We start from the raw sequence: 13,697 nt of genomic DNA, 5'->3' as shown, positions 1-13,697 counted from the left end.
TTAATACAAACAGTAGATACACTGGGTCTTTTTAAAAATTGCCTCATGAGTTTTCTTAAAAAACTCTCAACAGGGTTACAATAAGCTTATCTTTGCATTATTGACGACAAAGAGCCTTCACCAAGGCTGGAGAGATGACTCAATAGGAAAAAGAGCACTTGTCCCCTAAGCCTGATGACCTGAGATCCTCCTTAGGACCCCAGAGGAAGGAGACACATGACTGCTGAAGGCAGCCCTCAGACCTTTGATGAGTCCTAAGCACCCCTGTGCCTAATACATACACACACAATTAAAATTTAGAAAAAACCAAGCAGGCTCAAACGAACCCAATACTGAATATTTAACACAAAGTATAAAAGACTATACTGGCAAGCTGTAAGATGTTTCTGCCAACACCATCATATTGGACTTAATTAACTTTAGGGCTTTTTATTATGTCACCAAAATGGCCTGCTTAGTATTAAACTATGTTTGAACTGTTTTCTGCTGTTCCTTTTATTCGTTATCCTGCATTACAGCTCCAAAGCTGTACGTCTGAGGGCACAGGGCCTTATTATCCCTGTCTTATTGGCGCTGCAGATGTTGCTGTCTGAATGCATCTCGTTAAGCAGTATCACTTTCTGTGAACTCTTTCAGGTGTACGCCTGAAACCTTTATCAGAAAAGCTAAGTACAACCACTGAGCCACTCTGGGTGAAGTGAGTTTCACAATATTCAAGAAGATGGGATCTCTCTCATAAAAATAAACAGCCAATGAAATATGAGCGATAACTACGTAAAGGCTTAAAGATTTGGATATGATTTTCTTTGGAATTTCAGTGTGTGGGTGTTTGGCTCACATGTATGTATGTGTGCCGTGTGCAGATATCTGAGCTACCATGTGGGAGCTGGGAACTGAACTCAAGTCTTTTCCAAGAACAGCAAATGTTCTAAGCTGCTGAGCCCTTTCTCTAGCTCCACAATTTTGATAATTTTTAAAAAGACACATTTAGTTTACCAAAACTGGAAGCTCTGGAGCAGCTGAATAATAGCGTGATTTTTAGCTTAATTAGTAACTTTATTTCCATGGCAACACATTTGTTTTAATCCAACTTACCTGCTTTCCAATGGCAAGTGTGAGAACAGACCAGATTCTCTCAACAAGCCCACGGCAGATCTCCAGTGGTGATTCTCCAGGACTGAGGTATTCTATAAAAAGGGTTCTTTGTTACCTAACAGTCATTTCTGGACATGAAGAACCATTTGTCAGTAACATTAACTTGGCTAAAGCATTAACATTCATTGGAAATTTACTGTGACTACTTTCATTTCCTCAAAACATTAAACAGTGTAGAATACAGACTATTAAAGTATCGTTAATTTATTTGTGCATGTATTTATTTGTGGGTGGGTGAGTGCATTTGTGGTGTGAGCAGCGTGCGACCCATGCATGTGTGTAGAGGCCAAAGGTCAACCTTGGATCCGTCCCTCAGGTGTCATCCACACTGAATTTTTGAGAGGGTCTCTCACTGGCTTGGGCCTCATGGATTAGGCGAGGCAGGTCAGCTAGTGAGCTCAAGGGATCCTCTTGTCTTTCTCCTTAGTGCTAGGATTTTAAGCACATACTAAAAAACAAACAACAACAAAAACAAACCAAATTAGTTCCCAATGAACTGGTACTAACCTTGTATAAAGTTGCCAAGTAATGGTTGGTTTTAATAAGAAACGGCTGATTAACACCTGGGTGATCCAGATCATGAGTGGCAGCTGCAATTAAGCTCAGCAAGATATCCCAAGGAGTTACAGAATTGGCAAGCTAAGGCAGAACAGAAGAAGAGTTAGTCACCCACATACCTGAAATACACTTTCCACCACTGGGAGCCAGTGGGGACAGTGGCTCTCCCGCCCTGCCGGTTGATTTCTCAGCGGGACAGCTGTTAGTGTCATCAAGCGCCTGCCTGGTAGTGGCTCACAGGGATGGTGCAGGCTGTGTGCTGTGATGCACAGTGCCTGAGGGACAGGGCTTACCTGATAAGGAGGGCTTCACTTACCACACTAAAAGCAGCCAGGGTAAGAAAGCTCATTCTCAGAAACAAGGATCTCTATTAACTGACAGAGTTGTGCATTTTCATTCTATCAGTGGATGCTACATCCAGAACCCTTTTCATAATGCATTCATGCCAGAAAGGAATTTCACTGATAGCAGCAATGTAACTGTACTCTTAGTGTCACCAAATTCAGACAACAAAATGACCACTGTCAAAGCGTTCAGCTGACTATAGGTCTCAGCCACCTGGAGACTATCACCAGCTCTCATGAGCACTGCCTCTGGAAACCTGATACTTGTTCTGTAGGCCCAACTCCAGGACCCACATTCTCCCATCTCCCTGCTCTGCTTTTTAGCCCTGGCTCCTTGGGCCAAGGCCTCATGAGTGTCCACTGTCCACAGCCCTTTACAAGTCCTGAGAGCTGCACTCATTTGCCTGTCTTTATTTAGGTTTACTTTAACATAATCTGTTCCTTTTACATCCCTGTAAAATAACCAGACAGTGAAACTGATGAGCATAAACCACAGATAATGCTAACATATGAAGGAGATGAGAGCACAACAAAAATGTCAAGATAATGAACAAAGTTAGATTCGAATTTGCCGATTTCCTTTCCATGCCAGAATAAATCTTTTCTACCTCGTGTTAAATAAGTTGAGCTCAGTCACAAGTCACTGGGTGCTTACATCTAGGAAGCTACAAAGTGTCTTTAACATTTTTATTTATTATAAGGGGGCGAGGACACGTGCCATGATAGGGGTATGAAGGCCAGAGGCCGATTTACAGAAGTTGGTTTTCTCCTGCTGTCTGAAGGCCGGTTTGTGACTCAGCTCTTGTAAGGTGTCTTAAAGTAGAGAATACAGTTTCTCTTTGTATTAGGAGATCGAAAGGCTTAGTTAAAAAAGGGAAGAAAATGAATTCCTCTTCAGAATATGCAAAATGTTTTTGAAAATCCAATTTTTTGACCACACATTGAGTATAATATTTTTAATTAGCTCTTTGAGAATGCCATGCCTATATATGGCGTTCTGATCACAGTGACCCAACTACTCCCTCACCTTCTCCCAGGTCCAGCTCTCATTTCCCCTACAAACTTCATGTTCCCTTAAAAGACAATAATCCACCAAAGCCCAGTTTGCTGCTCACGAGTGTGGGGTCCTCCACAGCAGCACATTCAGACTAGTAAGACCCATACACTTAAGGAAGCGGATTTTCCCCGCCACGAGAGCCATCTACTGCCAAAAGCTCTTCTGCTAAGGGACAGCTGTCTCCTGACTTCATGCTAGAATACTGAGCCGACCTTGTGTAGGTCCTGTGGAGGAAAACATGGTTGCTGTTTTTCTGATCTCTGACTCTTACAGTCTCTCTCTGCCCCCTTTCTCAATGGTCCCTGAGTCTTGTACAGAAGGGATATGATATAAATGTCCTATTTATTATATTCCTATGATAAGAATATAATGCTAAGTAACAGACAAGTACCTTCTTATTAATATGTGATCAATATGTGCAAAATTAATACATGGCTACACATAACTTTACAACATCAGGTCATAAAAATGAAACACAAAAAGAAACAAGTGGATTTTTAAAAGCCTTGTGGGGCAGTTGAAGATAGCCCAATGGTAAGAGCACTTGTTTCAAGCCAGATAACTGAGTTTAATCCCTAGAACCCTGCAGAAGGAAACTCCGGTTCCTAAATGGTGTCCTTTCCCCTCTATACTCCAACTGTGGCATGCTCACATCCCTCCCAACTCAGACAGGAATGCCCAAAAACAGTCATGACGTCTGTGGGTTGGGAACACATAAAAGCAAATCACACACTTAAAACAGAAAGCTGATTAAAACTATAATATCTGTTCTTAAAACTTTTAGTAGAAGGAGAACTTTATAACAAGTATAAGCAATTTAATGACATTAAGACTAGTGTGTGTACAATGCGTGGGCACATTGATGTGTGTGAATGTGGTGTGTACTTGCTATGGTTGTGGAAGTCAGAGGACAACTCAAGTGCTCACTGTGATGGTTTGCATATGCTTGGCCCAGGGAGTGGCACTATTAGAAGGTGTGGCCTTGTTGGAGGAAGTGTGTCACTGTGGAGTGGGCTTGGAGACCCTCCTCCTATCTGCCTGAGGATGCTCAGTCTGTTCCTGGCTTCCTTTGGGTGAAGATGTAGAACTCTCAGCTCCTCCTGCATCATGCCTGCCTGTATGCAGCCATGCTCCTGCCTTGATGATAATGGACTAAACCTCTGAACCTGTAAGCCAGCCCCAATTAAATGTTGTCCTTTATAAAATTTGCATTGGTCATGGTGTCTGTTCACAGCAATAAAACCCTAACTAAGACACTGACCTAACTTCATTTTGGGCACAGGTCTCTATTGCTTTTCCCAGAGCACATGGCAGGCCAGCTGCCCTCCACGCTCCAAGGACTTTCCTGCCTGCCATCTCTGAAGGAGTGCTAGGACTACACACTCTAGGACACAGATATTGCATATACAACTCTTACATAGGTTCTAGGGATTCAAACCACATCCTTATGCTTGTGTGGCTAGCACGCTTACACACTGAACTATATCTCTCCAGATCTCCTACTTTTCATCTCCTAATGGATCTGTGCTAAAATACTAATCACAAGCCACCTAGAGAGGAAGATTTATTTCATCTTACACACCCAAATTACAATACACCATCGACAGACGCCAAAGGAGGAGCTTTGGGGGAGAGCTTGAAGCAAAGACCATGGAGGGATGCTGGTAATGGTTGGATCAGGTACTTTTCTAACACACCTCAGGCCTACCTGCCTAGGGATGGCATCCCCTATTCTGAACTAGATCCTTCTATATCAATAATTAAGAAAATGTCTCGTGGACAAGTCTGATTTGGATAGCTTTTCAGTTGAGGGTCCTTAATCCCAGGTGATTCTAGGTTTGTGTCAAGTTGACAGCTGAAGCTACTTTAGAGTATTTGTATGGAGCCCTTGAACTTTCTATCCCTTTGATTCAGCCTGCCAAGTGCTTAAAGGCATGGACCACACTGCCACACCTGGCTAGAATGGATTTTTAGACAGACAAATATTGTTACTAAATGGCTATTGATTCTAGTAATGTCTGAGCTCTGTGAGTAAGAAGCTTTTAAAGTACAGAAAAGTCAGATTTCACTTGGATCTATCTTCAGGGTCCTTTTCAATAAAAAAGAAAACTATTAAGAGGTGGCAGTCCTTCAGTGGGATTCTGTTGTTTTGCTGTTTGCTGGCAGTATGCTGATTTTCTTCTGGTTATCACGAGAGCCAACATCATTTTAAATGTAACACGTCAGTACCCTGCTCCAGTAGACTGACATTTTTATTCATTTTCCACATTTAGTATAACAACACATCCACAACTAAAATTTTAGGTCAAAACTCACTCCCTCCCTCCCTCCCTCCCTCCCTTCCAAGTCAGCATGTTACTTAGGCCATCTATAAATGTATACCAGTAAGAAAACAACTTGGCGATTACCAGTTTCTGACAGGCTAGGGAGAGAGGAAGCTACTATTTACTTAGTCTAACTTCAAACTCCTGTCAATCCTGCTGTCTCAGCTTCTCAAGTGCTGGGATTTATAGGTGTGAACCTCCATGACTGCCAAAAATGAGGCTCCTATATGAATTTCCAGGGACAAGAAGAACAATATTTAAGTGCTCTCTTTTTAAGTGGGCTTGCATATCTCAGGAATAGGAGAAAGTATAGCTTTTTATGTCCTATGGCCCCAGGCTCTGTACCAGCACGCCGAGCAGTATCACATGGGAGACACGTGAAAACAAAGTTGCATCTGTATAAAAACAGAGCCCAAGGCTTTGAGAGCTCTGGGTCCAGTTCTTTAGCTTTTCCACTTACAGCCACATCTGGTTTGATCTCACTCTCACAGAAGAAGCTTCTGACTCTGAGCTGAGGTACTAACTTATGAAAATGTGTGTCCACAGAAAGTCTTATGACTTTCTACCACCTACCTTAGGTTCCTTTAAGTAACAGTGCATGGCCTGGGTAACATCTGCAGCATGGACTGCATTGTGGTAAGGATTTTGACTGTGGTAATCCTCTTGAATCATAACTGCATTAAAAAAAAAAAAAGACTCAAATTTTAGTATACTTGAGGCACATCCAAGTATAGAAAATGGTAATCATTAGTGATCCACATATATTTTCCATGTGGTTACAAGCTCAAATTGTTCACATTCTAAAACAGTCACTTCAATTCAACCAATGGCCAGGTATTTCAATATCATGCCACAAGAGAGACTATGCAAACAATATGATTGCAAAGTCAGCTGATACATGGCCTATTAGACATGGTGTCTGTCAATGACCAAAATGTTGCCATGTCTTGTATAGCTACAAGGACGTGTAATAAGCTATAATCCTGAATAGTTTGTTATAGCTGTCTGACAATTACATGAGTTCTTGTACAGTCTTGTTAAATGTATTATAATCACTTACCTAAAAATCGACGGAGTTTCACCATATCTAAATGGAAGTACTCAATCAATCCATGAAGACTAAATAAATGAAAGGTTAAGCTTACTAGACTATTTCCTAGAAAAGAGAGAAGAGAGGCCATGTTAGTAAAGCATACAAGGCCAGCAGGCCACTGTCACCAGATAGAGGCTCCGACCCTGGACTTGGAAGCAACATTCCAGCCCCCTTTGCTCTGCCAACGTTTGCAGCTCCATACTTTGGTAGTTATACACTTTAAATGTTAACATCTTCATTCCATAGTAAGGAAAGAAATGTTTCAGCTTCCCACAAACAACTGAAAGATAAAAACTTTTAAGGATTTTCAAGTTAACCTTTTTAAGACAAAATAATACTCAATAGTAGACGATGGGAAAAGGACCTAGAGTGAACAAGCCAATCCAACTTTACAAGCACTTCATAGCAATGAATAGAACCACAGCAAAAATCTTTACAGCGTTCTGAAAATTATATTTGTTTTTACTGGAACAGAACTAGGAGAGAATGGTCACCTCTTCAAGGTCCCCAAGACTGAATCTCTGAGCTAAAGCTCTCCTCTTTTCTATACTTGAGCAGAAAATCTGACAGCTAGTGGAGGAGAGGCAGCACCACAAATCTCAGCAGTGTGCAGCTGTGACATGCACTGCCATGCACCCTCACTGTTTTGACAGTAACAGGCCTCTTTTACTTCGTAAAGCACCTGTTTTAAGACATTCTCCGTCATTCTTCACAAAATTCTTAACATGTTTCTTTCCCATTTTCCACAGCCTCATAGGTCACAGGGAAGAAAGATCCCCAAGCCTTTAGTTTCCTTTTCCTTAAACACTAATTTGTCCATATTTGCTCAAGAACAGATCTCCATCCACTGGATACATTTCACCTCAACAACCCAATACTTTCTCCTGTCTCTTCTTCCTACGATGTCCCAATAACCACAAACATTCGGACGCTCTATACATCCACTCCTTATGGTTCTCCACTCCCATACACATGCTGCCAGTGTAGCCTTGCTGTCTGAATCCCTCTTTATTATGCAAATTTTGCCACCCCTGACAAAAACTCAGGTTATATATACTCCATTATATTTCTCAGGATTTGGTAGACTCAATATAGCACAAATATGCTATAGTAACAGTTAAATTGACTATTTTAAAGGGATTTAATCTCATAAGTTACTGCATCACAGATAACAGTAACATACATGTGATTCTAGTTATCTTCTGAACTCTATGGTTCTTGATAAAAATGTACAAGAAACAACTAATCACACACTAAGAATTTATAATATTTAAAAGGGTTAATAAAAAATTAACAACTCATCAAGCACTGTCAACAGACCCTGTAGTTGAATACAGGTAACCACTTATAGAACATCATGAAGGCTGGGGCAGGCCACAAAGAGGATTTTCAAATATATTGTTTATTATTGTGTGTTGAAACAAGCATGCATGATGGGAGTACACATGCCATGATGTGTGTGTGTGTGTGTGTGTGTGTGTGTGTGTGTGTGTGTGTGTGTGAACACATGTATGCATGAGTGCGTATGCACACGTGTGTGTATGAAAGTCAAAGGACAACCTTGGGAATTAGTTCTTCCACCTTTACTGGAGACTGAATTCATGTCATGAGGCTTTTGCCCCAAGAGTCTTCATTGGCTGGACCATAAGGATTCTTTCGCAGACACAGACACTGACACAGACACACACGTGTACATATATGTAGGTAGGCATGCCATGGTACACATGTTGGAAGTTGGAGGACAACTTGTAGAAGTCATTCTTGCTTTCTAGCATGTGGTTCAGAACAGCAAACTCGTGTGCTGGTTTGGTTGCAAAGCCAGTCCCAAGTTTCTTTTAAAAGGTGACTTGGCATATCATCTCCATATGGAAAGTAACAAATATATGGATGTCAGTGAGCCAGGCATGGTGGCACAAATCTTTAATCTCAGCATCTGGGAGGGAGAAGCAAGAAGAGCTCTGTGAGTTTGAGGTTTGAGGCCAGCCTGACTACATAGTGAGTTCTAGGACCAGGATTATAAAGAAAAAAAAAAAAAAAAAAAAAAAAAAAAAGGCAGAAGGAGGAAGAGAAAAAAGAGGAGGAGAAGAAGGAGGAGGATAAAGAGAAGGGGGAAGATAAAGAGGAAGAGGAGGATGAAGAGGAAGAGAAGGTGGGAGAGGAAAAGGAAGAGGAGAAAGAGGAGGAGGGAAATGAGGAGGAGGAGAAAGAGGAGGAGAAAGAAGAGGAGGAAGAGGAAAAGGAGGAGGAAGAAAAAGGAAGAGGAAAAAGAGGAAAAGGAAAAAGAGGAAGAGGAAGAGAAAAAGGAGGAGAAAAAAGAGGAAGAGGAGGGGGAAAAGGAGAAAGAAGAGAAGGAAGAGAAGAGGAGGAGGAGGAGGAGGAGGAGGAGGAGGAGGAGGAGGTGGAAAAGGAGGATTTAGAGTAAATGAAACATACTAAAAAAATACAGAGCAGCTAAGATGTAGTGACCCTTACTAGATTTTTGGAAACTGACTCCATGAGAGTTTGAGTGGCAACACAGGCTGGCCACTCTCCTCAATGAACCAGAGGCTGTCCCCTGTTCACCCCCTGTAACACCCCCTGTTCACTTCCCTGTAAGAGGAATGCCAGTCAGCAAGTGCTCTCCTCCTGGGAGCAGACTGGAGGAAATATACCTGTTCTGGGGCAAACCACTCAGCTCTGTCCTTCCTACCTGACTCTCCTATACCAGCAAGAGAGCACCAGAGTAAGAAATATAAAACACACTGAATCAATAAGAAGAAGGGGCAACTATGAACTTGGATATGGTGAACACAAATCATGTAGAGTTTTAGTTCTAAAAGGAAACCACTCCAACTACATAATGCAAGTTGAAGAACAGTTTGTTTTCCTGCCCATTTGTTCAACTACATTTCTTCAGGCAGAGGATCACTGTGGCTTCCAGGGACTATAGTTAGCTTCCTATAAAAGGAAAGGTGGATAGCTAACAATAGGTGGTTTTTATCTGGGACCAAGTAATTGAGACACCTTCTCCATAAATCCAGTTCTAACAGGGTGGTCTAAGGAAAGCAACTGTGGCTGACAGAACACAGTTGAGCTCACTAGCTTTCATCCTAAAACCCTCACTAGCAGGTTGTGTACTTTTTAAAAATCAAAATTGAAAAGAGCAACTAACTATGTCAAGGAATGGCAGGCATCCTAGCAGCCTAAGAATAGGCTATGAGCTATGGGTTTATATAAGGCTAGCCTTAAAAGTGTTATGGCTGCTGTTGCTTCATCTATATTTATCTTGTGATAATAACTGAAGTCATGTTTGTGTTGAGTTAGGGTAAAAAAAAAAAATCACGAATCTTGAAGGAGGTAGGGCATCTATAATTCACTGCTTGTATTTAAAAAAGAAAAAGAGCACTCCTCACCCCCACGAGGAAGGCCAGCTGCCTTTCCATTAGGGCAGCCAGCCAGGAGGTAGGGGAGAGCAACTGGAGCCACAGCACCCAAGGGTAAAAGAGACGGAGGGGAAGAATGAAGAGGCAGTGATGCCCGGGTGCTCTGCCGACACAGGCGAACCTATGGTCCTCACCACCTTGCCCTTCGGTCTCAGCTACTTCCCGTCAGCAGTGCAGAGATAAGCCGGGCATGTAGAGGCCTTCTCTTTGTGGCTACTGCTTAGAGGAAAGAACAGTGACAGAGTTCACTGGGTAAAGTTCACTTGTACCTACAAGCTCAGCAGCCTGAGCCGGGACCCTGTACTCCATAGAGAACCTGCATCAGCATGTTATCCTCCGGCTTTTACACGTGTGCTATGGGCGTGTAAGTAAACAAACACTTCAAAGTCAAGCAGGGGACACAGTACTCCATCCCTATCAACTGGAAAACTGAATTCTTTGTGTAATTTTATTAAAAACCTACTTTGGCAAAAGGGGCAGAGATGGCTAAGTATCACCAAGAATCTGCCAAATACGTTATTCTAAAAAAAAAGTTTCCAAATAGAATCCAGTTTTGATTTGCAAAGAGAGTGAAAAACAACAATCACAACAGCAACAACAACAACAACAACAGCAACAACCACACAGCAAAGCCAAACCTCATAAAGATGGGCTAAGCTGGGTGGGGGACATTTGAATGACCTGTGCTGTGAATTTCCCCAAACCCCTCTTGACTGTCCACGGAGTCTGGCGATATCCTCCAACATGGGGAGGCGGTGCCAGGGGGAGGCTGTGGGAACAAGCTCATCCTCTGCAGCAGGTAAGAGAGACCAACCGTGGAGCATGACTTCGCTATAACCCTACATGGAAAACTGTCAGAAGATGCCACTGTAAATAGTCACCCACTGAAGAAACGGAAAAGAGGAAATGAAGACTGCAATGAGATTCAGGCTGAGTTATTAAAAATGGCAGTAGCAACTGCCAAGTGGTCCGGTCTTGATGGAAGTGACTTTTGGTTACTGTCAAGACTAATAGTAAAAACAAAAATTGTGAAATGATTCCTGTTGTCTTTTTGAAAAATGAGTAACAAGGACAAAATGCTGGCACTGGGTTCACAGCCCAAGTGAAGGACAGCAAGGACAGAGCACACTAAAGCTTCAACATAGGAGGCTAATGACCACAGAACTCGAGTATGTCAAGTGCTTCACTTACCATTTGTTAGTCTATCAAACAGAAAGATATCAAAATTCCAATTTCCAACTTTTTCCAGCATACACTGAAATGAAAACCAAACATTTCTACTGTAATTGAATCTCAGTAACATCCACTTTCTGCAGATAGTCCATAGCAAAGTCAGGGGAAGGAGAAGTGGCTGATTGACTTTGAGAAACGCCAAGGACCGTTCACCTTCCTTCACTTTATTTTCTAGGTTTATAGGCAGGGTTCCACTGTGCAGCCCCGCCTAGTCTACAATTCATGGCAATCCCTTTGCTTCAGCTTCCTGGGAACTGGAGCACCCGAGTGTGCCACCCCATTGCTTTCATTCTGCTTTTAGTATGACCTTTCCACTGCCTCAAATATTGTCTACAGAAATAAATTCCATTTGAGAACAAATTATGTTGTTTTTCAATTAATCATATAGAAGTCAGGCCAGTCTTTCAACCTGTTCCTACGGTCTACAAACTTAGGGGAATTCTGAAATAATTCATCATCATATAGCCCGTATGCTGCATATTCTTAAACCAGAGTTGGAAATTCTGGCAGGGAGTTCAAATGGGTTCACACCTGTGAGTAGGTGTGGCGCTCAAGCCTCACTGACACCTGGGAAACAAGCAATGGCTAACTTGCTCAGCTGTGGCAGAAAGCTGTCACGGTAACTGAAGAGTCCAACTTCAGGGACTTGGAGACCACAGTAAACCCACACCAAACTGTAATTCAAGTATTTGCTGCTCAGGGTTGTTTGTTTGTTTTGTTATTCTGAGACAGTCTCTCTACACAGCTCTGGGGTGTCCTTGAACTTACAACTCTGTCTCCCTCTACCTCCTGAGTGTTAGGATTAAAGGCATGTATGGTCATACTTGGCTTGCTGACCACTTCTTTCTTTCTTTCCTTCCTTCCTTCCTTCCTTCCTTCCTTCCTTCCTTCCTTTCTTTCTTTCTTTTCATTTAAAGAGACCAATGAATTATGGGGTATTTATTGATGATCTTTAAATATCACTCAAAATTATCAGTAAAATCAATCAATTAGCTCTTAGGATAATATATATTTTAGGCAAACAAATAAATCTAAAGTCCACATTTTGGGGGTTTTTACAGTAAAGCTTTTATTGTGTATCCCTAAATTTGCTGTGGTATAAAATGAAGAATTAAACACCACAAGTAATATCAGTGTGACACTTGTGGAGGTTGAAACCACAGTGCCAATAACTAGCAATAACACACAGGTTAATATTCTAACCTGACAGCCAATCAACGGTTCCCACTGACTTATCTATCAAGCAGGGAAAGATTCTTTTCTTTATACTGTAATGTTTTCTTCAAAGAAGACACCCTGGAGCCAATCTACATAACTTTAGAAATTTGGCCTATAAAATTTAAGGAACAAATAATTTCAGGTAATATAAAATTCAAGATTATATAAAATCCCATTTGATCAAACCCAAACCCATTTCATTTCAATCTTACTTAAGATACTTCCTGTAAAGTCTGTAAGAATGAAGTAAATAATTCTTACAAATACCACTTCAGTTAAGATATAACTAAACCTTCATGTCTATCGGGTAGACATGTCTGTCTGTATTCATGTACAGACCCCCGGCATCCTTATCAATAGCACTGAAGAATCAGATCAGGTCATGGGTCATATTCTTCCCACACCCAACTCTGTGACAGCTTAAAGTTGACTGTTCTGCTGAGTCACTCATTACTTAATGTTATAGTAAGTAATTAATATAGAAAGTTAAGAAAGCAAATATATTCATACTTTAATCTCAGAAGTTTTCCTTGCTCTGTTACACCTTAGAAACAAACAGCTCAAAATCTGAAAAATGGCTCAATTCAGACAGGAAAAGGGCATCTAAATCAGTTTTGTGGCCCCAGTAAACTTATCAAGCAACTCAAATCTTTTTGAAGAAACTGTACAAACCTTGGCTTGTCCATTGTAATCCTCATCTAAAATGTTTAGAGATCTACAAACTGTGGCACCCCGAAAAAATCGTGAGGATCTGAGATACCGCTGGAAACTGAGCAGCCTTCTGATGTTTCTGGCAGAGACAGACGCTTCAATTTCAGACTGAGCTGAAAGAAAGGGAGCAATGATGAAAACACTGGCAAAAGCCCAGGGCTGCCTCTGCAACACCCCCAAGTTCAAGGCAAGTACTTAGGTAAACTGTTTCCCTTCATTTTTGTCTCCATGTGTGCATGTGCACCTGGTGTGGACAGTGATGGCAGAGGCCAGAAGAGCACTGGATTTCCTAGGACTGGAGTTAAGGATGGTTGTGAGACGCTGTGTGGATGCTGGGAATCAAACCCACGTCGTCTTGGCTGCCGCCGGTGCTCTTAACCCCTGAGGCATTTCTTCAGTCCCACAGGCAAGTGTTTTTAAAACTCACTAATTTCCATGAACAGTTCTTTCTATGAGGAGGTAGCTTATTTCTATTTTGAACTGAAGAATTAAAAAGGAGTAAGTGCATCTGGGCTTAGACACAGCTTTAAAATTTAATTTCCATTAACTATTACTTTTCATTCAGTTGCTTCAAAACACTAT

General features: G+C 41.6%; 1 protein-coding gene across 2 annotated transcripts in view; it reads right to left on the bottom strand.

Annotated features, from left to right (window-relative positions):
• Pde7a (phosphodiesterase 7A) overlaps window positions 1-13,697 on the bottom strand; it is an 85,492-nt gene that overhangs the window by 6,382 nt on the left and 65,413 nt on the right. For both annotated transcript variants that reach the window (XM_032898611.1, XM_032898612.1), the window contains exons 4-9: window positions 13,077-13,228; window positions 11,145-11,208; window positions 6,499-6,594; window positions 6,012-6,112; window positions 1,663-1,794; window positions 1,096-1,187 (exon numbers count right to left, since the gene is read on the bottom strand). In XM_032898611.1, the coding sequence (XP_032754502.1) occupies window positions 1,096-1,187; window positions 1,663-1,794; window positions 6,012-6,112; window positions 6,499-6,594; window positions 11,145-11,208; window positions 13,077-13,228 (637 nt within the window). The remainder of the gene's footprint in view (window positions 1-1,095; window positions 1,188-1,662; window positions 1,795-6,011; window positions 6,113-6,498; window positions 6,595-11,144; window positions 11,209-13,076; window positions 13,229-13,697) is intronic.

Source organism: Rattus rattus, chromosome 3, assembly GCF_011064425.1.
Source record: "Rattus rattus isolate New Zealand chromosome 3, Rrattus_CSIRO_v1, whole genome shotgun sequence".
NCBI lineage: Eukaryota > Metazoa > Chordata > Mammalia > Rodentia > Muridae > Rattus > Rattus rattus.
Note: the sequence above shows the minus strand (reverse complement) of the source record. Positions and strands in the feature narration are given on the sequence as shown.